Genomic DNA, 22,974 nt, shown 5'->3' with positions numbered 1-22,974 from the left:
CTCTGCACTTCTACCAAATAGTGTGTAATTGGGCATCTATATTTGGCTTTTTAACCCAGGAACGGGAGAGGGAACGGGAGCGCGAGAACAGACAACGAGAACGGGAGCGGGAACGGGAGCGCGACCGAGAGCGTGAGCGAAGGCAGAGGGAGCGCGAGCGAGAACGGGAGCGTGAGCGGGACAAGGAGCGGCAGAGGAGGAAAGAGGAGTGGGAGAGAGAGCGAGCCAAGCGAGATGAGAAGGACCGGCAGCACCGAGACCGTGACCGGGACAAAGACCGGGAGAAGGACAAGGAGAAGCCGAAGCCCCGGTCCCCACAGCCACCAAGGTAGACCACCCAAGTTCCCATCTATCAGCATGTCTTGCCCTGTGGCCTCTTCTAAGCTCTTGAAGCAACAGCTCCTTGCTTCCGTGAAACAGCCTGCCTGTTTAGGACTTGGTGTGGTTGTAGAGCCGTATGTATGGTTTTTTTCTCTTAAATTGTATTTGCAGAAAGCACTACGGCTGTGCCTCAGTTGCTTTTCTTGTCTGTCTGTTGGTGGACATTGGGTTGTTGAAACTTTTTGTTTTTGTTTTTACTTTTTGTTTTTTCCGAGACAGGGTTTCTCTATGTAGTCTTGGTGCCTGTCCTGGATCTTGCTCTGTAGACCAGGCTGGCCTCGAACTCGCAGAGATCCACCTGGCTCTGCCTCCCGAGTGCTAGGATTAAAGGCGTGCGCCACCGCTGCCTGGGTTGTTGGCACTGTTTGACAGTTGTAGGTGTGAACATTTGTGTGCACTTTTGTGTGTGAATGTGGATTTTTCCTTCTTGGTTACCTATGGGAGGAGCTGCTGCGTCATCTAGTAGCTGGTGGAGGGCCTGACAGACAGTTTTCCAAACAAGCCACTTTCTCCATGGTGCTGTCCCATCAGGCTGGGTCTGTCCCTTCTGCATTCTCTGCAAGGCAGTGGGGTGGGAGTGGAGAATGGGATGAAGAGTCAAAGGCAGTGTGGATAACATTGTAAACGTCCAGATGCATTTTAGGTAGGCTTACCGACCCCTGAAACAATACAAAGACTTTGTCGTGTTGTTTTGATCTGTTGAGCTCCCCGCCTTGAACTTAGGATCCTTCCTATCTCGGTTGTAAAACTGGTGCGATTCCAGGCCTGTGCTACTGTGCCCAGCTGCTTTTGTCGTTCTTTCCACCCATCCCAGAACGCATGATCTGGGGCTGCATTACCTTTGCTGTCATTTGTTACCAGTTCTGTGTCTCTGGGTTCACTGGTTTATGAGTATCGTCAAATACCTTTTCTGATTCTGAGTCAAAGTGGTAGATTGTGGGAAAGTCTTGCTCCAGTCCAGCACTTGCAGTTCAGGACTGGACTTGGGCCTTCTGGTTTGGTCAGTTGGTCAGTAATTCGAGCTACAGGACAGGATTTTGCTCTTGTATTTTTATAGTGTCTCACTGTGTGGTTCTGGCTGTCCTGGAACTAGGTATGTAAACCAGGCTGGCCTTGATCTGTCTGCCTCTGCCTCCAGAGTGCTGGGATTAAGGCATGTGCTACCATGCCCTACCTGCTCTGGGTTTTGTTGATGTCTCATTCAGCTGGCATGTGTTGTCCTTCTGTGTCTTTAGGACACAGGGTGGAGAAATGTCAGTAAGAAATACTTAGATCCCTGGTGTCTGGTGTTATATATGTGGGGCTAGAAAAGAGGACCAGACAGCAAGTGTGAACTTTGGGATGAGGGCCATACCATAAGAAGTAATGGTAAACCAGGATGGAGAATACCTAGGACTCGCTCTTCCAGGGACCTTCCAGAGGAAAGAAGCAGTTATTGAGTTGAGAGTTTTTTTAGCCAGTAGAAGTCATCCACGTGTGGTGGAAACCATTAGCTACTCACATGATAAGTGGACATAAAGAGATGCGGTGGGTACCGCCCACATCTGAGATGTGTATGCAGTGTGACCAGATGGGGCAGCCCTGGGGAAATCTGTACAGTTTCCTGGGAGATAAGCCAAAGTGCATGTCCCTCGGGTGTTGGCAGATTGAGGTAGGAGGGAAAAATGAAGGGAAGAACCCAGATGCTGTGAGTTCCCTCTTCCTGTCTTTATTAGATGTTTAGTCCTCCTCATTTTAGAAGTGACTTTCCATCTATTGCTCTTTATTCTTTGACCCCAGACTTGGCAGCTGTCCAGGTTGGAGTCCCCAGACACATGGGGTAGCTACTTTGCTCATCAGCAGTTTACTTCCTTGTGCCATTCTTGGCCGTTTGCTGCCGGCCTCAGCATTGACTGGGGCGGTGCAGCTGACCCTTGCCCCGCGGAGGTTCCGGTAGCCTTGAATGTGCAGTTGTGCTGCAGGGAGATAGGAGGGTGCCTGCAGCTGCCCGAAGGTCAAGACCAGAGATCACCTGTGCCGTTATTTCTTTTCCTCTTTAGAAATATCTGTGAATGGCAAGTTTGTCCTTGTCCAGCAGGTTCCTGCTGTAGTTCCTGACCAGCATTCCCCTCTTTGGCACATACTACAGCCCTGAAACAGGCCACACTCAGTGAGTGGGCTTTGGGGCACCTGTGGAGAGGTGTAGCCTCCTGTGGTTTTGTGTTCTGCCCTGCTTTCTAGGTCTGATGGGATATCTGGGTGGTTATCCCCCACTAAGAGGGGAGTTCAACATGGTTTTCTCAGGGTGTCTTGGGAAGCAAAGATACAGCCTTTGTCATTCCTGCAGACTCCCAAGTGTGGACCGTCATCACTCAGAGCACAACTCGTGTGGCAGCTGGGTGGTGTTAGCCTATCAGCTCAAAAGCTTGACACCTTGATGCAGGAGCTTGGTAGTCTAGATGTTCTCTGTCGCCAATCTTGATGGCAGTGGTGGACAGGTCAGTCTTGCAGCCTTTTCCTCTGAATGTTACATGAACTTTTTTGTTGGGTGAATTTGGTAATGGATTCTTTAGTGATGATTCATCCAGTCTTTCCTCTGAAAGACCTACCTCTAAATATGGGGCTTAAGCCATTAGCATTTCCCATGGTTTCATCCACATAGCCTCTTATTTGACCTTGATTATTTGTAGCCCTGACTGAGGATCAGAGCCCACACCCCACCCCATCCTTCCCCATACTTGTAGTCCAGATTACCGCCTATTACTTACCTGCATACTTTGGCTTTTTAAACTTCCGATATCTTTTTTTTCTTTTTTGGTGATTGAACTCATGGTACACACATGCTAGGAAGAAAGCACTCTACCACTAAGCTATATCTCTAACCTCTTAAATACCTTTTAAAGGAAGTTTTGCATCATTGCTATAAAACACATACCAGATCATGTGCTTCACAGAATCACTGGAGTAATAACGTCTAAAGTTGGGTGTCTATAGTAACAAAATTCGGCATGCTGTTGCCACCATGTGCCTCTCACACATGGACATGGTGGATAGCCCTCCTCCTTGGAGAGCCTTGAGCCAGCCACTCAGATGAAGATGGTACTACGAATGCCTAGGTTCAGATGCTCACCCTACAGGGATGAGAAGATCAAGGCCCATCCACAGCACTGTCCTTCACCTGCTGAAGGTACCTACCTGTTCTCAGTGGGACCCAGTGTCTATCTCTCGAGGTAGTGAAGGACTTCCTGCAGAGAGGTTTAAGTACTTACTTGGTTGCATCCAAGAAAGAGGGAACTCCACATTTACCAGGGTATTCCTCCCATTTCCTTCCTGTATGGAAAGGCTGCACTGGGCAGATGACCAGTGGAGAGGCTAGTGACCCTGGTGTCTGTTCTTCTTAGTTTAGATTTTTTGTTTTGTTTTGTTTTATAATTGGTTTTTTTTTTTGTTTGTTTGTTTTTGGTTTTTCGAGACAGGGCTTCTCTGTGTAGCTTTGCGCCTTTCCTGGGACTCACTTGGTAGCCCAGGCTGGCCTCGAACTTAATTGTATTTTTTTATGTGTATGGTATTTTGCCTGCATGTATGTCTGTGCACTACATTTGTGCAGTGACTATAGCAGCCGGAAGAGTGTGTCAAAAAATACCCTAGAACTGGAGGTACAGACAGTTGTGAGCCACTGGAGCTGGGAATAGAGCCCAGGTCCTCCGGAAGAGCAGCCGGTGCTCTGACTGCGGACAGTCTCTTCAGCCCTCATCTTAGTTTTTAGAATGAGACCATCTAGAAAGTATAAAAATTGACCCAGTGGCCAGTGACAGGGAACTGCTATGTCAGGTTGTTCGGTTCTCACTTCCTTCCTGCATTTCTTTATAGGCAGCACCTATATACCTGGGGCATTAGCTTTTGGGGTTAGGGCTGAAGTAACAGTGGCACAATCTGCATTTCACATGTCTTGTGGGATAGGCTTCAGCACTGGATATTGCTCTTACCTGGACCCTCAGCAGGTGATGGTAATGGTACCTGCCACTGGCTGGTGACTAAATAGTGGCTCTGGAAGTATAAATAGACAGGGTTTTTATTTCCATGGTGGTAGTGCAGCCTTCCTTGATGCCCTTTTCTATGGCCTGTCTGAGCACTTGAGGCCAGTACTGTTAGGGAGGAGGGCCTGGGATACTCACTCTTTCCATGCATTAATCAAGAAGTTCCCTGGCTGCAGTTGAACCAGACTCTTTAAATGTAAAGAAAATGCTTAAAGCATGGTGTTGGTAACTTTTTTAGTTAACAGGAATTTGAAAACACAGTGATTGTTGCTTTAATTTCATGAATATCGCATACCTACTGTGTGCCAACACTAGAAATAAGCATGTTTGAACCAGATGGACTCCATCCCTGTCTGACATATAGTCAGAAAGGTAGAAATAAGTAATGGCACCCCTAAAAGTACCTACTATTAGACTTAAGAGAAAATGGGGATGCTCACAGGAAAAAAAATGGCGCTAAGGTTAAGACCATTTCTGGAGGGAACTAACTGAGATTAGAAGGTGTGCTGTGTTACCTCTTCTTCAGGTATCTCTATAATAAACTCACTGAATGTGCTGGCTTTCCAATCTCTTTCTTGAAGCAGCATTGCTGGGGAAGGGTAGCAGCCTGAGCATTGAGAATCCCTCTGTGATTCTAGCCGTCAAGCTGAGCCACCAAAGAAGGAGACCACCTCTGTGGGGCCACAGGTGAAGCGAGCTGATGAGTGGAAGGACCCTTGGCGCCGATCCAAGTCTCCCAAGAAGAAACTTGGTGTGTCAGTCTCCCCAAGCCGGGCACGAAGGCGTCGCAAAACCTCTGCCTCATCAGCTTCTGCTTCCAATTCCTCCAGGTAAAGAGGGGACCTGTAAAGACAAGTGGCTTGTTGATGACCACTGGCTGCCAGGGGTGTGTGTGTGTCTGTGTGTGTGTGTGGTCATTGCCCGAGGACAGGTCAAGGGGATATTAGGTGGGACTAATAACAGAAATTTTGGTAGGACTTCACATCCCCCAGAACATACAAAAGTAAGTAGAATGGGTGACCCAGAATGGTATAGACACTACTCTGGCTGGCTACCGGAGACATACATTCCCTCAGGTAGGGGAGAGGCCTCTCAGATCCTGTGGAAAAGGTGCTAGGTTGCTGACAGAGGAACTGCACACTCCACCCAGCTTCTCAGAGAATTTGCCTTAGTGGCTCTGACCTCTAGTGTGAGCACATGAGGAAGTGAGTGGTAGGTGATAAGAGCTGTGTCTCCCTGCCTGAAGAAGGAGTTCCGGATGGAGTCTAGGAGGAACCTGAGGTGCTAATAGGAACCAGAGGTATGTGTTTGTGGACAGTAGGGTCAGCTTGAAAACTCATATATGGCTATGTCCAACACTCGAACTAGTCTCTAGGTTACCCAGTGACCATGGGTACATCCAGGCCCCCAAGTATCGGTCTCTCCAACATTCCACTGTAGGGTGACAGTGCTGCAGTGTGTCTGTAGGTTATCTCAGGATCACCTCCGCCTCACTGTGTCGCTGTGCATTTGTGACTGTTCTCCTGTCTCTGTGTGTGCTGTCTCTCACTGCACTAAAAGAGGGGTGGTTCAGCACCCCCAGCAGGTAGTAGTGAAGGTCACCTTCTCACTGCCTCTACTCTGTCCACCGGCCCACAGGTCGTCTTCACGCTCTTCATCGTACTCGGGCTCGGGCTCGTCCCGGTCCCGGTCCCGATCTTCATCCTACAGCTCCTATTCCAGCCGCTCTTCCAGACACAGCTCGTTCTCAGGAAGCAGGTCCAGGTACGTCCCAGCCTCCTGAGCTCCTGCTAGGTACAGTGGGGACAGGCATTCTGGACAGATCGAGTGGTCTTGTTTCTCCCTGTAAAACACGGCAGGGTTCCTGGGTGCCTGCTTCCAAAATGGTTTTGGTAAACTACACACTGAGAAGCAGTTTGGACTGGGATGCCAGTCAGCATACACTGCAGGTACTAGACATAGGACCTGTATCTATAAGATGTCTCTCTGTTGAGTCCAGGTGTGAATATGCAGTGCTTCCATCATCCTAGAAAGCCCTAGGAGGGTCGAACAAACTTTTGTTGAATTTTCTTTCCCCTTTGAAAATAGATACTTCCTAAACTTTAGACAAAATCCTACCAGCACATAACCCTACTTCCAGCTTGACCTGCCCCCATGGGAACCTGATGACTTGGTCTTCCACCAGTGGAAGTCAGGCTGGCTTGAGGGGTAGGGACTGCTCAGTGGTCCAGCCCTGAACTGAGCTGATGCTCCGCTGTGGACCCTCCCAGCACTGTCCTCCTCACCGTAAGCTCTTGAGAGGGTTCAGAACTTTGGCATGGCATTCAGTAAAGCTGGTAGGGTATGTGGGTGGAAGTACTTTAGTCCTAGTCATTAATTGGTGCACATAAAGACACGCAACCCTCTGCTTTAGGACATATTATCACTAGATATCTGTGTGAGAATAAAATGTTCTGTCTTCTGTGTCCCTTGCAGTGTTACCCCTTCCTGGCATATGGTCTTGCTTTTACTTCTTTGTTTGTCTGTTTATTTATTTTGTAAAGGAAATTTTGAGATTTATTCTCTTTTGGAAGACAGGGTCTCACTGTGTAGCCTTAGCTGGCCTGGAACTTGCTATATATTAGACCAGGCTGGCCTCAAATTCCCACCTGTCTCTGTCTTCCAAGTGCTAGGAGTAAAGAAGTATGCCACCACATCCAACTGGTGTTGCTCTAGATGTGATGATAGAGGGGATTAGAAAACAGTTCTGAAAGGTCACTGAGGCTGTCTCATCTGATGCTCACTAAAGCTTTTGTGGGGTGTGGAGTAAATTGCATGTGGACCTATTTTCATGGACATTGTAGAATGCAGAATAGCAAGCACCCAGGATGGGGAAAAAAGTAACCTTTCTCTGCAGGTGTGTGTAGGCCATCCAGAGGTGTGCTGGCACAAACCCCAGAGCCCAAACATTGGCAGGTTTCTTCTGCAAGTGTCAGTAGTCAGGGGGCGGGGGCAGCAGACCGATGTGGCCATGGGCCTGGGTGGGGAGCACAGGGAAAACCTGTGGGAGCCTCTGAGACAGATAAAGGTCATGTAGGGTACTGTAGAAAATATGAGACTCTGGAGAAAAAGTTGTATATGGGATCTTTGCTCCGAGCAAGCAGCTGACAGTGTAGCAGAGGGTAGCAGGAAAAAAAGCTCTGTGCCTATCCCATGCCCTAAGGTTGGGGCAGTTGGGTCAAGGAGGCAGCTGGAACAGGGTAGAGAGGGAAAGGACTCCAGGTTTCACTTTGCAGGTGTTTCTGATCCTTCCAGGTAAATCCAGTACAGCAGAGAGTTGAGTGGGTCCCATACATAGCAGGCAGGGCATGGGAGGGTCTTGCAGGTCAACCCAGGAAGTGGCTGACATGCCGGTGGGGATGTCCCACCATCCCACCAATAGCTCAGAAGCTTCATCATATTCTCACCATTGACCATAAACTTCTTAGCTATTTCCCACAGTAGCTGTGCCTTTCTCAGTAGCTTAGCCTCCCTTGGCACTATCCTAGAGACCTGCAAGGTCTGGGTAGCCTCCTTTAAAGTGAGTAAGGAGACCTGGAGTGGAGTCCCTGCCTTGGGGCTCAGCAGCTATCATTTCTGAAGTTCATCTGTAGCAGTCCCTCCCAAAGCTGCACTCAGGAGGGTACACTGAGAGGGGAGAGGAGTCTGGTAAACTGCCACGAGACCAATGCCTCTCAGAGGGTCCCTCACTCGGGTCGTCGCACTTTTTCAGGTTCTCCCATAGTAGTGACCCAAGAGGTGAGGCAGCAAATGCGAGGCCACAAGAGTGAATGCTAGGTTTCCTGGGCACCTGCCTTTGAACATGGAAGCATGAAGAACTGCAGGAAACTGACCCACTGCTTGCACCACCCAGCTAGAAGTAATGGGCATCCTGTGCGATGGTTTTGAGTAGGCAACATGGGCCAACCCAATCCCTTTCATCCTCTTGACGGAAGTGTGATCTCACTGTCAGAATGCCATCCTGGAAACTCCGCCTGGACCCAGCCCCCATTCCCGGCTCTTTGTCTACCCTGCTGACACACGATACTTGTGTGGAAATCATCTGGTCATGATCTCCTCCCAGCTGTACACTCCCTGCTTATGTGATGCTGTCACTGCTTAGGGACCTCTGTGCCTGTGCCTTTGCCTGCCAACCAAGTGCTTGGGACCCTTACCAGTTCTGCCACCTCCCAGCTACTAGGTGTCTCAGATCCCACACTTAGCCAGAACCATCTTCACCCCATTTGGTCCCTGGCTAAGGCAGAACCATGTGCCCGCTCCTACATACAAGCACCCACTCCTGCACACAAGCACCCACTCCTTCCTGAGGCTGCACGCTGCCCTTCCCTGTTTCCTCCTGGGTGTGTGTTTTATCAGATGATGAAGCAGCTGAGCTTGAGCCTAAATTCTCTGTGGATCAGAACCATTTCCTAGGGGATGTGTCAGCTCCAGCCAGTGAGGGAATCTACCAAGCACCAGACTTCCTCCTCACACTCTCTTTGTTCCCCAGGTCCCGGTCCTTCTCCTCGTCCCCATCCCCGTCTCCCACACCTTCCCCACACAGACCTCCAGTCAGAACCAAGGGGGAGCCGGCCCCGCCTCCCGGGAAAGCAGGGTGAGTCCTGAGCCCCCTCGGGTCGCTATGGTGCTCCACTTCGGTGGGGTCTCCAAGGCTTCCAGCCTCTTCCACTGTCTCTTCCCTTCCCATGCTTGGACTAGAGGTGAAGCAGCCTCCAAAGGGCAGCAGAGAAGGCTCCCAGGAGGTGGGCGGAGGCACGGGCTCAGCACCTAGACTTGGGTCCCTGTGGCATGGACCTTGGCAGCCAAGTACCATGTCTGAACTGCAGAGCCCTGAGATGTGGGTGCATTGACCAGGGACCCCAGCACTATCCTTCCTTGACACTGCCTCTGCCTCACAGGGAGAAGTCACTAAAGAAGCCAGCCCCACCCCCAGCCCCACCACAGGCCACCAAAACTACTGCTCCTGCCCCTGAGCCTGCCAAACCGGGAGATCTTCGAGAAGCCAGGAGGAAGGAACGGCAAACCAGGACTCCCCCAAGGAGGTGAGTATGTGGGCTTATGGTAATCCTGGTAAGGTTCTCCTGGTCCTTGTTGCTGCCAGGGAATAGACGCTGATGAAAACTAGAGCCTAGGAGGTGGGTGCATCACCAGGGCAGCATCAGGGATGCAGAAGCCCGACCTGGAACACATCTTAGGCCCATGACCATGGTGTGCAGGAAGGCTTTGTCCCAGCAAGGTCTGCCTCTGAGGTGCACTATGACTTGTGTTGCAGGCGGACGCTCAGCGGCAGTGGCAGCGGCAGCGGCAGCAGCTACAGTGGTTCCAGTTCCCGATCCAGGTCAGTTGCCTGGCCCCACCTTTTTCCCTCACCGACCATGTTAGGGGCTCCTCAGTGTCCAAGGGACACCCAGCTCAGAGCGAATATGGCCTCCCTTCACACGAGAGCATCTAACCTTAGGGGAAGAGAACTAGACCAGTACAGCCCAGCTGGACAGAGTGAGGCCAGTTCCAGGTTCTCTGTCCACACCTTCCCTAGGATAGACTGTTCTCTGGGCCTGCTGATCCCTAGGCGATTGGGAGGAGCCCTTAAGACCAGAAAGGATTTAGAAGATGGAGTCAGCTTGATGTTCTTGGAATCTTGAATTGAACCCGAGTCCTCTGGAAGAACAGCCAGTCCTCTTAACCACTGAGCCAGCTCTCCACTTAAAGCTAGGAAATTCTTAACTCTTCTGTTTTCCCCCTGCCTCTGTTCCTCTATTCTGGCCTCTGATAACCTCAGGAAGAGCTGATTGGTGTTTGTTGTAGGTCTGTCGTGACCCTGCACTGTGCCAAAACTCAATCACTATCTACTCTCCATCCCACCCACCCCCCACCCCCAGTCTTTGCCCTATGTTCACTGTCCCTGACAGTGAAACTATCACTGCTTGTTTAATTTACTGTCATCCAAAGTTTTCTTGATAGTGGTACTTAAGGTGAAACCCAGAGCCTTGAATTTTGCTCAAGTGCTCTACCACTGAGCTCCAGAGGTTTGGTTTTGGTTTTGGGTTGGAAGACTCCCTGTGTTTCCCAGATGAGCTTGAATTCCTGGGCTTAATCAATTTTCCCAGGAATCTGGGGCTGTAGGGGGCTCCAGCACATCTGCCAGCTGTTGTCACCTCTTTTGTGCTGCTTTTGGTGTTTTAAAATAGGGTCTCACTATCGAGCCCTGGCTGTCCTGAAACCCACAGAGATCTGCCTCACTTTCCCAGTTACTGGGATTATGGGTTGTAGCTGTTGTGTGCATCATCATCAACTTAAAAGTGTGTCCTTATCACCATTGGATAGGGCTTAGTCACATTTCCCTGCCTAGCATAGTGTCACCCAGGTTAGTGAAGTGGAGATCTCAGCTCATGACATAGCTGTCCCTTCATTGTATAGTACCTCTGAAAGTCCCCTGAGATCTCTTACTCTGTTGGTGCGTTCCTTAAACATGGAAATCGGGTAAAGATGAGCCATAGAGACATCCCCCCACCCCCACTGCCATCAGCCTGTGGCTCAGCCGTCTTGCAGTCGGCATGGGGCTGAGGGACACTGCTGTGTGTGTGTCTAGGTCTCTCAGTGTGAGCAGTGTCTCCTCGGTGTCCAGCGCCACCTCAAGTAGCAGCTCAGTGCACAGTGTGGACTCAGAGGACATGTATGCAGACCTGGCCAGTCCTGTGTCCTCGGCCAGCTCTCGATCCCCCACCCCTGCCCAGACCAAGAAGGAGAGAGGTAGGTAGAGCCCTTGCCCTGGGGGTGTAGGCTCAGGGGTGAACTTTAAACAGAGACTGTTTCGCTGTCCATGTGCACAGGAAGCCACGACTGAGGGTTTGTTGTTGACAGGGAAATCTAAGAAGGAAGATGGAGTGAGAGAGGAAAAGCGGAAACGGGATCCGTCCACACAGCCACCCAAGTCCTCCAAAGCTCCAGCAGGTGGGAAGTCCTCCCAGCAGGCAGCGGCACCTCAGCAGGCAGCCCCTGGGCAGCCCCAGCAGGGCTCCTTTGTTGCCCACAAGGAGATAAAGCTGACGCTGCTGAATAAGGTGAGATCAAGGGGACAGGCCAGTGTTGCTGCACCTGGACCTGGGTGCTAGGCATTCCACCCTGCCCCCGAGCTGAGAAAGGTCCAAAGGTTAGCACCTCAGAGTTCCAGTTCATGTGCCTGTGGCCTGCCTAGCTCCCCACACAGTAGCCTTGGGATGGCAGGCAGGCAAGCCTGGGTTCTGCCTTCAAGGCTCCATTGTCTGGAAGGGCCAAGGCCTGACAGGTTGGGGTCCTACAAGGCACTTCCCTAAGCAGCACAAAGGGCCCCATCACGTGGTTAGAAGGGCCACAGAACTGCTTTATAGGGGTGGGGGGAAGCAGGGCCAGAAAGAGGACCATGGGAGCAAAGAACCATTCGCCGGTGACAACGGATACACCGCCACCCATTTCCTAGCCTAACGACCACTCAGGCCCTACCACCCTCACAGTACTGTGCTGTTTCAGGCGGCTGATAAAGGAAGCCGGAAGCGCTATGAGCCATCAGACAAAGACCGGCAGAGTCCTCCAGCCAAGAAGGCCAATTTGTCCCCAGACCGAGGTGAGCCTCCCAGGTCCAGGGCCTGAGGCATACCATGGGTGCCACAAATAAGCCAGAAGACCCACCTGCAGGGCCTTGACACTGCATCTGTTCTGAAAACTATGGCGGACCCTGAGAACTCCATTGCGTGTGTTCTGTCATGCATACTATAGCACTAGAGATTGCAGCTGGGGTTTCATTTCGCTTTTGTTTTTTTTTGTTTTTTTGTTTTTCGAGACAGGGTTTCTCTGTGTAGCTTTGCGCCTTTCCTGGAACTCACTTGGTAACCCAGGCTGGCCTCGAACTCACAGAGATCTGCCTGGCTCTGCCTCCCAAGTGCTGGGATTAAAGGCGTGCGCCACCACCGCCCGGCTTCATTTCGCTTTTAAACATTATCTTGCTCTGTAGCCCAGGTTTATCTCCAACTCCTGATCCTCTTGCCTCAGCCTCCAAAGTGCTGGGGATAGAGGTGTATACCACTGTGCATGATGAGAAAGTTTTAGTATGGGGATGTAGCTCAGTAGTAGAGCCCAAGACCCTCTGTTTGACCCAGCACCATAAAAAAGTTACTGATAATAAGCCCCTGTATATTGACATACACAATTTGTTAATGGTGAACAACCCTTCCAATACAAACAAGATCAGCAGTAGGGGGGATATGTGACTGACTCAGTTTGTAGAGTGCTGGCACAAAAGCCCTGTGTTTGATCCCACATACATGGTATGGTGTGTACATCTGTAATCTCAGCACTTGAGAGGTAGAGGCAGAAGGATTAGAAGTTTAAGGCCGCAGGGCATGGTGGCACACACCTTTAACCCCAGCACTCGAGAGGCACAGGCAGGCGGATCTCTATGAGTTCGAGGCCAGGCTGGTCTACAAAGTGAGTTCCAGGACAGCTAGGGCTACACAGAGAAATCCTGTCTCAAAAAAAAACAGAAAAAAAAGTAGTTTAAGGCCATCTTTGGCTGCATAGAGTTCCAAGCCATCCTGGGCTCCATGAGACAGCACTAAAACAAAGTCAAGGGCAACAAGCCAATGAATGCATGTTCATTGACTTTCTGAGCAAGTTCTAACACCCGAAGTCTTTGTCCGGGTTTCTGTTGCTCTGATGAACACCATGACCAAAAGCAGCTTGGGGAGGAAAAGGTTTATTTGGCTTGTACATTGCTGTTCATCATGGAAGGAAGTCAGTAACCTTGTGAGCAGGAGCCGATGCAGTGGCCATGGAGGGGTGCTGCTTACTGGCTTGCTCAACTTGCTTCCTTAATAGCACCCAGGACCACCAGCCCAGGGGTAGCACCACTATAATAAGCTGGGCCCTCCTACATCAATTATGCATTAAGTAAATGCCCCACAGACTTACCTACAGCCAGATCTTCGGCATTTTCTCAGTTGAAGTTCCCTCTCAGATGGTTCTAGTTTGTGTCAAGTTGACATAAAAATGAGCCTGCATACCCAACATCCAAAGTCAGAGAAGCCCTCACTCCAGACTGATCAATTGTGCCTCTGCACACCTTAAACTCATTGGGATGTGAGAAGGGCACAGTGTCTCTGAGTCATTATTTAACCTTGGAAGCCCCCCCCCCGCCCCCCCCCCCCCCCAGATCTCCCGGGACACTCTACCTCAAGCCCAGCAGGAAAGATGGGGGCATCCCATCTTTGATGGGAAGAGCAAAAATCCATGTTTCCTCCCTGAAGCTGAAGCTGGCTGCTGCAAGCTGGGGTTCTGGGGCTCATTTCAGGCAGGTTGCTGGGCCAGGACCCTAAGGCTTTGTACCCTGAAGGGACTATTTTCCCCAGAGTCAGAGCCTTGGCCACTGGGTCACCTGCCTTGATTCATGCTTAGACCCTGCCTTCCACTCTGTGCTGCCTAGCCCCAAGCCTGAGGCCAGTCTCCCACTGGTAGAATAGAGTGTTCCACTCTGGAGTTGGCTTCCAGTTGTGAACTGTCAGGTTCTGCTCATATTGTCAGACCTGTGTGCTGAGGAAGAAGGTGTAGATTAGAAAGTGTACTCCGGCCAGGTAGTGGGGGCACACGCCTTTAATTCCAACACTTGAGAGGCACTCACTCTTTGAATTCAAGGCCAGCCTGGTCTACAGAGCAAGATCCAGGACAGGCACCAAAACTACACAGAGAAACCTTGTCTCAAAAAAAAACTAAAAAAAAAAAAGTGTACTCCAGGAAACCGGAGAGATGACTCAGGGTTAAGAGCACTGACTGCTCTTCCAGAGGATCCAAGTTCAATTCCCACTGCCCACATGGCAACTCACAACTGTCTATAACTCCAGAATCCAACAGACATACATGCAGGCAAAACACCAATGCACGCAAAATAAAAAGAAAGAAAATGTACTCCATGAAACGGGATCCAGTGGTGCAGTGATGTAAGCACATACCTTTAATCCCAACAGTCAGAGGCAGAGGCATGTGGATCTCTGAATTGGAGGCCAGCCTGGTCTACAAAGTGAGTTCCAGGACAGCCAGAGCTACACAGAGAAATACCCCCTTACCCCCAAACCCCGCCAAAAAAATAAAACTGCAACAACTAGGCCCAGCTCTAGGCCTGCATGCATCACAGCTTCCTGAGCTCTGCTTTCTGAGGCAGCGCTTGCCTTGTCTGCTTCCCTGGTTTTTTTTTTTTTTTTTTTTTTTTATAAAAGAAGTGTGCCAGCCATCCTGACACTTTGACTTTTTGAGTGGGCCTCGTGGTAGCCTGGGCTGACCTTAAACTCACTATGTAACCGAGGATAGTTCCTGATCCTCCTTCCTCTACTTCCCAGTGCTAGGATCATAGCACACCACACTTGGCCACCTTGACACTTGGTCCTCTGGTGGCCTCAAGTACAGAACAGTGGTTTCACTCTCTCCCCTGTTGGCCAGGTTCTCGGGACCGGAAATCAGGGGGAAGAATGGGCTCCCCAAAGCCAGAGAGGCAGAGAAGCCAAAACGCTAAAGCCCCTGCTGCCCCCGCCGACAGGTAAGTCCCTGCTCATCCAGGATAGGCGGTTGGCTTTAGCAATGTGGGAGACACGAGGCTGTGGAAGAACAACAGACAGCAGTCCCAGCCCACTCCTCTGCAGAGCCCTCAGGCTCAACCTGAGCATGCTGCTCAGTCCACCTTACCAAAGAGCCCTAGACAAGGGGCACTGAGTCTCAGGGCGGCCGTATAGTGGGGGACTAGGAGAGGCTGTGGGCTCGCCCAGACCCTGCTTCTGTCCCTACGGAGGAAGTGGGGAGCCCTGGGCGCTCGTTCTCATCACCCCTCCCATTTTCTCAATCCTACAGGAAGCGTCCACTGTCACCCCAGTCTAAGAGCTCCAGCAAGGTCACCAGCGTGCCCGGCAAAGCCACCGACACTGCCACTGCAGGCACCAAGTCAGGGAAAGCCAGCACGTTGTCGCGGCGGGAGGAACTCCTTAAACAGCTCAAGGCTGTGGAGGATGCCATCGCTCGCAAGCGGGCCAAGATCCCTGGGAAAGTGTAGTGAGCCCAGCTCACTGCCCTGGAGTAGACTCTTAAATGTTTTTATAAAAAAATTAGGGTAAGCGCAGCCATTTTGGATTTTCCAGTTAATGTCTTATTTTGGCTGTGATTCTTTTTAAAAATTAAAAAAGAAAAAAAAGTTTCTCAGCTGGAAAAGAAGCCACATATAAGATGAAGATGACGCTGAATCCCAACCTCTCCACCAGACTGAACCAGCTCCTTCCAGAATAGAGTCTCCACGGACAGACAGACAGACAGATGGACGGACGGACGGACAGGGCAGCACTGAGACAGGGAGCACCAGCTCTATAACTTAAGAGCTTTAGGCACGCAGGGCTGGGCTCACACTCTTCTGCGTCCGTCCTCACTTCTTCCAGCTGGCCTCCTGGGCTGCGTGTTTCCAGCAGAGTCTCCTTTCTGGGAACAGGAAAGCAGAATATTTCCTGGACTACAGGCAGAACCATCCCTCCCCTCCCCCGGATCAGAAGTATATATATATATATTCTTGCCTAAAGTCTGATTGGGAAACATTTCCTGTCTTTTATTTTAAGCATCAAATTGTTTTAGTTGATTAAAAAGGAAAAAACAGAAAAGACAAAAAAAAAATAAAATAAGGCCAAGGGTATTGTTGGGGTGTCTGTCCAATGTGGAGAGTCTTTTTTGAGCAATCTCCTAAAATAAAATATTTTGATAAGCAGTTTCTGGTCCTGGTGATGTCTGCACGGGCCTGGGCTGCCTCCCCACTGGGCACCCATGCTTAGCTCAAAATGGACCAAGCGCTCCAGCAGAGACCCCAGCCCTGGAGCAGTTGATGTCTGTCACTCACAGGAGCCAGCAGGCACAGACTGCTTGAGTCTTCGGCCCCTGGAGTGTTAAACCTTAGTTTTTCCATCCTGTGGTTGAACAAAGATAAGCCCAGTTCTTGTGGCTGACTTCTTGGAATGAGTTGGTAGCTACCTCCCTGCAGTGAGCCCTGGCTAGGCTGCCCCCAGCCCATAAAGCCACTTGTCACTCTTGATTTGAATGTATCACCTGGCCCTGACCCAGGCATGTATTCAGGTCCAGGATATGCAAAGCCTAGTTAAGACTGGGACACTCGGTGTCCTCCATGGTGTTCGCTACTCCCCATAAGAACACTTCAATAAGGCCTGCCCAGTGCAGACAGCTCCAGCGAGGCCAAGACCACAATGTCTTCCCAGGCAAATGTTCCTGGTCTATGGTGCTTCCATCTTGTTCTATCACCACCTTCCAGGAAGTACCATGCTCCAAAGCCCCCAAGCCTGAAGGAGGCCAGAGGAAACCTCAGATGTCTTTTCTCAGTAATGCCTTCCATCTCTTTCTGAGACAGGGTCTCATTGACCTGGAGCTCACCAGTTAGACTGGACTGGCTGGTCTCTTAAGTCCTTAGGATCTACCTGTCCACCTCCCCCACCCCACCCCCCGCTGCCCCCAGCACAAGTAGCATTTTACATGGATTCTGAGGATTGAACTCTGATCCTTCATCTTAGCAAGGCAAGCTCTCTACCAGCTATCTCAGTAACCCGAGCTCTGATCTTCACCCAGGATAGTCCAGTGTAAAGATTCCCAGTAGCCTTGCTACTGAGCCAGGCTGAGTCTTGCTATTGACTGGACCCCAGGTCCAGGAGAGCTGCAGCCTCACCTAGCAACTCTAAATGGACCAACAGCAACCCCCGCCTGTGACCCCTCAGAGAAACCTGAGATCTCCAGGCCTCCTGCTCTTGCCTGACCCACACAGCCAGGGCAGGATCTGTGTAGAGGCCACTGAAGCATGGTGTGGGCAGGCAGGCCTGCCCAGCCGGGACTGGCGGCTGCTCAGCATCATTCCTTCTGGGTGCTTTTCCAGTCTTGCCTAACCTGGGATAGATAGACAAATAAAGACAAAGGCAACGAACGGGAGGCTGGTTGACTTCTTGATCTGTTCTTTGTTATTTTTTTTTCCCTTCCTTTCTTAACTGGTCGACCTCCATACAGTATTGTACATATTTGAAAAAACAACAACAAATGAACCTCAGGAGCAAGGCTACCTACCTTCTGCCTCCAACACTTGCATGCATTCTGGCCCCCACATCCCACTCTATATCCTCATCCAGCCCTACGCAGTGTCTGCCAGGAGGGCTGTGTTCAGATCCCTCAGACTGCCCACCCAGCCACCAGTGGTTAAAATGAAATTCAAAACAGGCTTTGAGTGGGTACTGAGACCAAAGGTTCCAGGACATAGTCTGGGACCAAGCTGGACTAGCGTCCTGCTGCCATCTCAGTACTCCCATGGAACGTGGGAGCTCAGAGGCCAGAATGCTGGTGCCACGCTGGCCCAGGAGTGTCCTGTATTTCAAGGGCTGGGCAGAATGGATTGAATCTGTGCATGGGATTAGCTGGGCACAGGATAGCTGCCAGCCACAAGTGTGAGGCCACAGGACCAGCAAGGAGCTGCTGTAAGCCAAGGCAGGGGGCCCGGTCAACTCTTCTGAGTTCCGTTTGGAAAATGGTCATAGCAAGGTTCACAGATCCCAGCCTTAGGACCTGGCAGAGGAAGTGGAACAGCTCATCGAGAGTAACTGCTGGGCCGGCTTAGCCCCCATGAAGTCCCAGGCTAGTACCCGGCAGGCACATGGGCCTCTTGCCTCTTGAGACCCTGGGCTCCACCCAGTCATGCCAGTGTCCTCCCTGTCTTCAGGATCCCTCTGCGCCAGTAAAGCCCAAGTGGAAACAGGAGACAGTAGGGACTGTGCTTAAGTACACCAGACACCGAGCAGGCTGATCCCAGCATGGCTAAAACCCAGCTCTGCCAACACATTTGCTATACAGCCTGGGGTAGATTGCTGCCAGCCTGGGCCTCAGTTTCCCTGCCTGGGAAGTGGGGTAAGCTGGAGCTTGAAGAGTGTAAACAGAGCCTTAGTTGAACATGTCTCCAAAGCCACTGTTGATGTTCCTGTCTTCTCCTGGGCCTGAGGTAAGATGGAAGAGAGGTAGAAGGTGAGGCCGTCAGTGGACGCCCTCCCACTGGTACTGCCTTGACAGAGGCCTTTCCTTAAGGAGTCATGGGGCCCCTCTGGGCTCCTCTCTGGGAGAGGTAACACTGGAGGGGCAGATGGCTGGTCTAGAGTGGGACACTGGAAGTGGGCCTTTCTTCTGATGTTTCTTTCCCCCCATTTCTGATTCTCTCTCCCCCCCCCTTTCTCTCTCTCCTCTCTCTCCTTTCTCTCTCCCTCTCTTTATCTCCTCTCTCTCCCCTCTCTCTCTCCTTTCTCTCTCTCTCTCTCCTCTTTCTCCTCTCTCTCCTCTCTCTCTCTCTCCTCTCTCTCTCTCTCTCCTTGCTCTCCTTCTGCTCTTCTCAGGACATTGTATACAGAAAGACTCAACCCAAGCAGAGGCTGGAATCTACTGACCTGGCCCTCTCTTTCCAGGATGTAGCTGGCCCAACTCTCCCTCACCTGAAATCTACCTCCTTCCCACCTGTGTCTTGTGACTCACAGACTCACAATGCAGAAAGGCCATGGGAACCATGTCAGGGTGCCCATTGGTTAGGCAGAAAAATCGTGGCCTGGAAAATCCCACCTATGTCCACCAGGATCTTCTCCAAGGACCTGGAGCCCTGCAGCTACAGCTGATATGTGGGTGTTTACATGCATGTTGGTGGGCATATGGATGTGCCAGGGAGAAAAAGGAGGGCAGCAGGCCAGGCGAGGGATGGCCTATGGCTGGGCTTTGCACAAAACACCTCAGCCCCAGCTTCAGGCTCCTTGAGGACATTTCAGAAGGGGCTTCTTGGGGCACTTAGCCAGTCTCAGCCCGCTTCTGCCATTGTTCTATGTGGGGGGAGGGGCTGGGAATGCCCACACCAAATTCTGAGAGGCCCTGGGAACAGGCCAGCAGCCTGGTGCTCGGTGAATCTGGTGACAGCAACAGTCAGCCTCCGGTGACTCAACTGACCCCATGATGGCCCTTCAAGTCAGTGAGCAGAGCTGTCCCTTCATCCCTTTGGGATGTCACTCACAGGGCACTCTGATGTGCTGCCCCAGCTCTGAGGCTGAGCCACAGCCCCGGCCCTCGGGTTGATGCTGCTTCTAAGTGTGGAGGCTGAAAAAAAGGATCTGTGGCTCCACTCCCTCGACCTGCCCACAGCTGGACATTCTAGACTCTCGCAAAAACCAGGACAGACAGGCCCTTCTGCTTTGGAAGTAGCCAGAACCCCAAGGGGCCTTCCTTCCCAGAATGACATCCAAACCTTAGGCATTCAAAACATCCCAAGATCTGGCTCACACTTGTCCTCCTTTTCAGATAAAAGCACCCGCAGTACCCAGCCCACCCTTGCCAGCTGTGCTATATGGGATTCAGTCAGGGAGGGGCACCTCAGGTGGCCAGGCTCGAACAAGCTTCCTTCAATAACGGCACTCATTTCCAGCAGGCTTACCTTCCCCGCCCCAGGATTTTTACCTTGAATAAAAAGACTCAGCAGTTAAGAGCACTGCCTGATCTTGCAGAAGACCCAGGTTCTGTTCCCAGCACCTACTTGATGGCTTACAACCACCCGTAACTCCAGTTCCAGGAGGTCCAAGGCCCTCTTCTGTCCTCCATGGGCACCAGGCACACATGCAGACAAGACACTCACCCACTTCAAAGTTTTTTAAAAATTAAAAACCTGTAGAACCCTCGCTAAAACCTAAGGACATCCATCCCTAGCTACCATCTCTCCTGACTACTCAGGGGGGTTACATTATGACCACCTTGGGCAAGAAGCACAACCTCAGTGTCCATCCACAGGTCCAGAGACTGAACCCCAGTCCCAACCGCAGAGTCAGTGAGCTCAAATAGCAAAACTGACACAAATCAATGCGGCAGGCAAGCTGCTGAAAGCAGTTCGGCCGAAATCCCCAGTTTCTCCTTCCAGAATGTCCCCCCAGGCAGGGTCCCTGGCTTTTCACGGGCATTCCACTGGGAAGGTCCCTTTGGGTAGAGGTTGTCTCCAAGGGGCTCCTAAGGATCTGTGACGGGGGTGGGCGTGGCAGGGCAGGGCCCAGCAGCTGTTCTCAGGACCTACCTGGACGACAACTCTGATGCAAAGGGACAGACCCAGAGGAGGAAGCAGTGTCGGATTTTCCCCAGGTGTGGTCCCAGGTATAAAAACGCACACAGCCAGTCTCCGCCAGGTGCAGCGCTGGGACCGTCGCCAGGTGTGAGGCTGCTCCACATCTGCTGCCATGGCCACTGTCATTGCCACTGTGATGGTGAGCCTGGCACCTTGCCCAGCCTCATAATGACAGCCTATCCCAGAAGGGTGGATGTTGGGGCCTTCTGTCTGAGCATGGGTGCACTGGGATGCCTTTCGGCTAAGCCTCTTTCCCCACCTTCAGAAGGAAGTCTAAACTCCATCTTTTCAGTGAGAGCCGGCAAGCTTTGGAGGAAGTGGGGTGTTCTCTGGGCTACCTCTAACCATACACCTGCCTGCTCCCCAGCATCTCCTGCTTCTAGCCTGGTTGCCTACTGGGATCACCCACCAAGATCTCTCATTCCGGGGGAGACCCCGAAGCCATGGGACCCTGAGGTGCTACTCTGCTGAGGAACTGTCTCATGGCCAGGCTCCCCCACACCTGCTAACTCGAAGTGCCAGGTGGGAGCAGGCCCTCCCTGTGGCCCTGGTGTCCACTTTGGAGGCCACGGGCCATAGGAGACAGTATGAAAGACCTCTAGCTGGAACACAGTGCCCTGTGCTGCGACCAGAGGATGTACTGGAAGCTGACACCCACCAGCGCTCCATCTCACCATGGAGATATCGGTGAGGTTGATGGGGTCCCCACTGGTGGGGTGGTAGGGTGACTGCATTCCTACTCTGGAGCCTTAGGTCCTCGTCTGTTCAATGGGCATGCCTACCCCACCCTCTAAAAACACATTCCCCTGAAAAGCTGTAGCTTGAGCCTAGTGAGACCAGGGCCCCCCATTAAAGTCCCTGCTTCTGTGTTCTCAGAGGCCATGGGTTAAATGTAGGCAACATCGTTTATTGAGCACCAACTGAATGCCAGCCGTCTTGGTGCCTGCACCTTTGTCGGTAGCGTTGGAATCCTGAGCTCTCAGATTGCCCATTCCAGAGCAAGCCATGCAGCCACGAGAGGGCGGAGCTCCAAGTGGGCCAGGGAGGGATGCTGTGCCCACCATGCTGCTTGTGAAAGCTCAGACGAGTTCTAGATAGGGCCAGAGTGAGTATTCTCACTGCTCCTGTCCCCACAGCATCGACACCGACAAGAACCGCTACCCACAGAAGTTGGCGGTGGCGGAATGCTTGTGTCGTGGCTGCATCAACGCCAAGACCGGCCGTGAGACAGCCGCCCTGAACTCTGTGCAGCTGCTGCAGAGCCTGCTGGTACTGCGGCGACAGCCCTGCTCCCAGGACGGTACAGCGGACCCTACCCCAGGATCCTTCACCTTCCACACTGAGTTCATCCGAGTGCCTGTCGGTTGTACCTGTGTTCTTCCCAGGTCTGCACAGTGAGGACTTCTGCCACGGCCCCACCGCGGTACACCGGGCTCCTTCCAGGCCAGACAGTCCGGGCATCCCCTCAGAGGACGCCTTCTATTTATATGTATTTATTGCTTATTTATTGACTCAAAAGAGCAGCCGAGGCTACACCCAGCCCTTGCCCAGTGATCCCTGACCGGTGCCCGGATGCAAGCTGCTGGTCTCAGGACTGGGGAGGTCAGGCATCCCCATGTCTAGAAGGATCACTCCCAGTGGCTCTCCAGTGTTAGCTTACCCTGTTACCAAAGGGGAGAGCTGGGCGTGGTATAAAGCACATCTGGAGTCCCAGCCCTCCGCAGAGGCCTCAAGTTCTCAGACAGCCTGGTCTACACAGTGAGTTTCAGGAAAGCCAAGGCTGCATAATGAAACTGTCTCAAAAGAGAGGGTGGGGTGGGCCTCTCCTTGAACCTCTAGCCACAGTGACAGGCAGGGAGATGAGGAGCTGGCTCTTTGTCGCCCCAGAGCCCTGGTTCTGCTTGATGCGGTCCTTCCAGCTGTTTTTAAACAATTATTTATTTTAACTGTTATTAAATGGACAGAGTTTAGTGCTTCCTTTTAATTATTCCTGCAAGTCCACTTTTCTTCCCTCCTGGTCCTGTCCACCCAGTGGGTGCTCAGAGGCTACTGAAGCCCCAAACTCCTTACCTAAGGAGTGCATGTTGAGAAGGTGCTGCTGGGGTGGAGAGGGGTGTCAACACAACACGAACAGCCATTAGCTTGGGTCTCCACCTTTCTACAGGAGGCAGCTGCCACCCTAAGCAGGCGATAGATTTTTCCTCAAGGTCACATCGTGCTCTCCATTCTTTATTACTTTGACCATTTGGGGACAGCATCTCTGCCGGAAGTCAATCCCCAGGAACACTCCTCTGCATCAAGACAGGCAGGCAGGCATTGCCACAACAGGCCTTTCCGGTGTGACCCTGCCAGGCCTCTCCGTAGTAG

General features: G+C 51.7%; 2 protein-coding genes across 4 annotated transcripts in view; both read left to right on the top strand.

Moving 5' to 3' along the window:
• Zc3h18 (zinc finger CCCH-type containing 18) overlaps positions 1 to 16,197 on the top strand; it is a 44,333-nt gene extending 28,136 nt beyond the window's left edge. For all 3 annotated transcript variants that reach the window (XM_052727773.1, XM_052727771.1, XM_052727772.1), the window contains 11 exons: positions 60 to 328; positions 5,036 to 5,227; positions 6,036 to 6,161; positions 8,926 to 9,030; positions 9,335 to 9,478; positions 9,709 to 9,774; positions 11,026 to 11,186; positions 11,298 to 11,497; positions 11,943 to 12,036; positions 14,898 to 14,994; positions 15,303 to 16,197. In XM_052727773.1, coding sequence (XP_052583733.1) covers positions 60 to 328; positions 5,036 to 5,227; positions 6,036 to 6,161; positions 8,926 to 9,030; positions 9,335 to 9,478; positions 9,709 to 9,774; positions 11,026 to 11,186; positions 11,298 to 11,497; positions 11,943 to 12,036; positions 14,898 to 14,994; positions 15,303 to 15,501 — 1,653 coding nt within the window. In that variant the 3' untranslated portion in view covers positions 15,502 to 16,197. The remainder of the gene's footprint in view (positions 1 to 59; positions 329 to 5,035; positions 5,228 to 6,035; positions 6,162 to 8,925; positions 9,031 to 9,334; positions 9,479 to 9,708; positions 9,775 to 11,025; positions 11,187 to 11,297; positions 11,498 to 11,942; positions 12,037 to 14,897; positions 14,995 to 15,302) is intronic.
• Positions 16,198 to 20,719: 4,522 nt separating this feature from the next.
• Positions 20,720 to 22,005, top strand: Il17c (interleukin 17C). The gene is made up of 3 exons (XM_052727377.1): positions 20,720 to 20,746; positions 20,975 to 21,294; positions 21,744 to 22,005. The coding sequence occupies exons 1-3, from the start codon at positions 20,720 to 20,722 to the stop codon at positions 22,003 to 22,005; spliced, it is 609 nt and encodes a 202-aa protein (XP_052583337.1).
• Positions 22,006 to 22,974: the final 969 nt, after the last annotated feature.

This window comes from Peromyscus californicus, unplaced genomic scaffold, assembly GCF_007827085.1.
Source record: "Peromyscus californicus insignis strain IS unplaced genomic scaffold, ASM782708v3 Scaffold_8__1_contigs__length_139910024, whole genome shotgun sequence".
Taxonomy (NCBI): domain Eukaryota; kingdom Metazoa; phylum Chordata; class Mammalia; order Rodentia; family Cricetidae; genus Peromyscus; species Peromyscus californicus.
Note: the sequence above shows the minus strand (reverse complement) of the source record. Positions and strands in the feature narration are given on the sequence as shown.

Coding starts and splice junctions, on each gene's coding strand:
- Il17c (XM_052727377.1), top strand. CDS start 20,720: ATGGCCACTGTCATTGCCACTGTGATG. Junction 20,747..20,974: donor CTGTCATTGCCACTGTGATG/GTGAGCCTGGCA, acceptor CCTGCTCCCCAG/CATCTCCTGCTTCTAGCCTG. Junction 21,295..21,743: donor ATCTCACCATGGAGATATCG/GTGAGGTTGATG, acceptor CTGTCCCCACAG/CATCGACACCGACAAGAACC.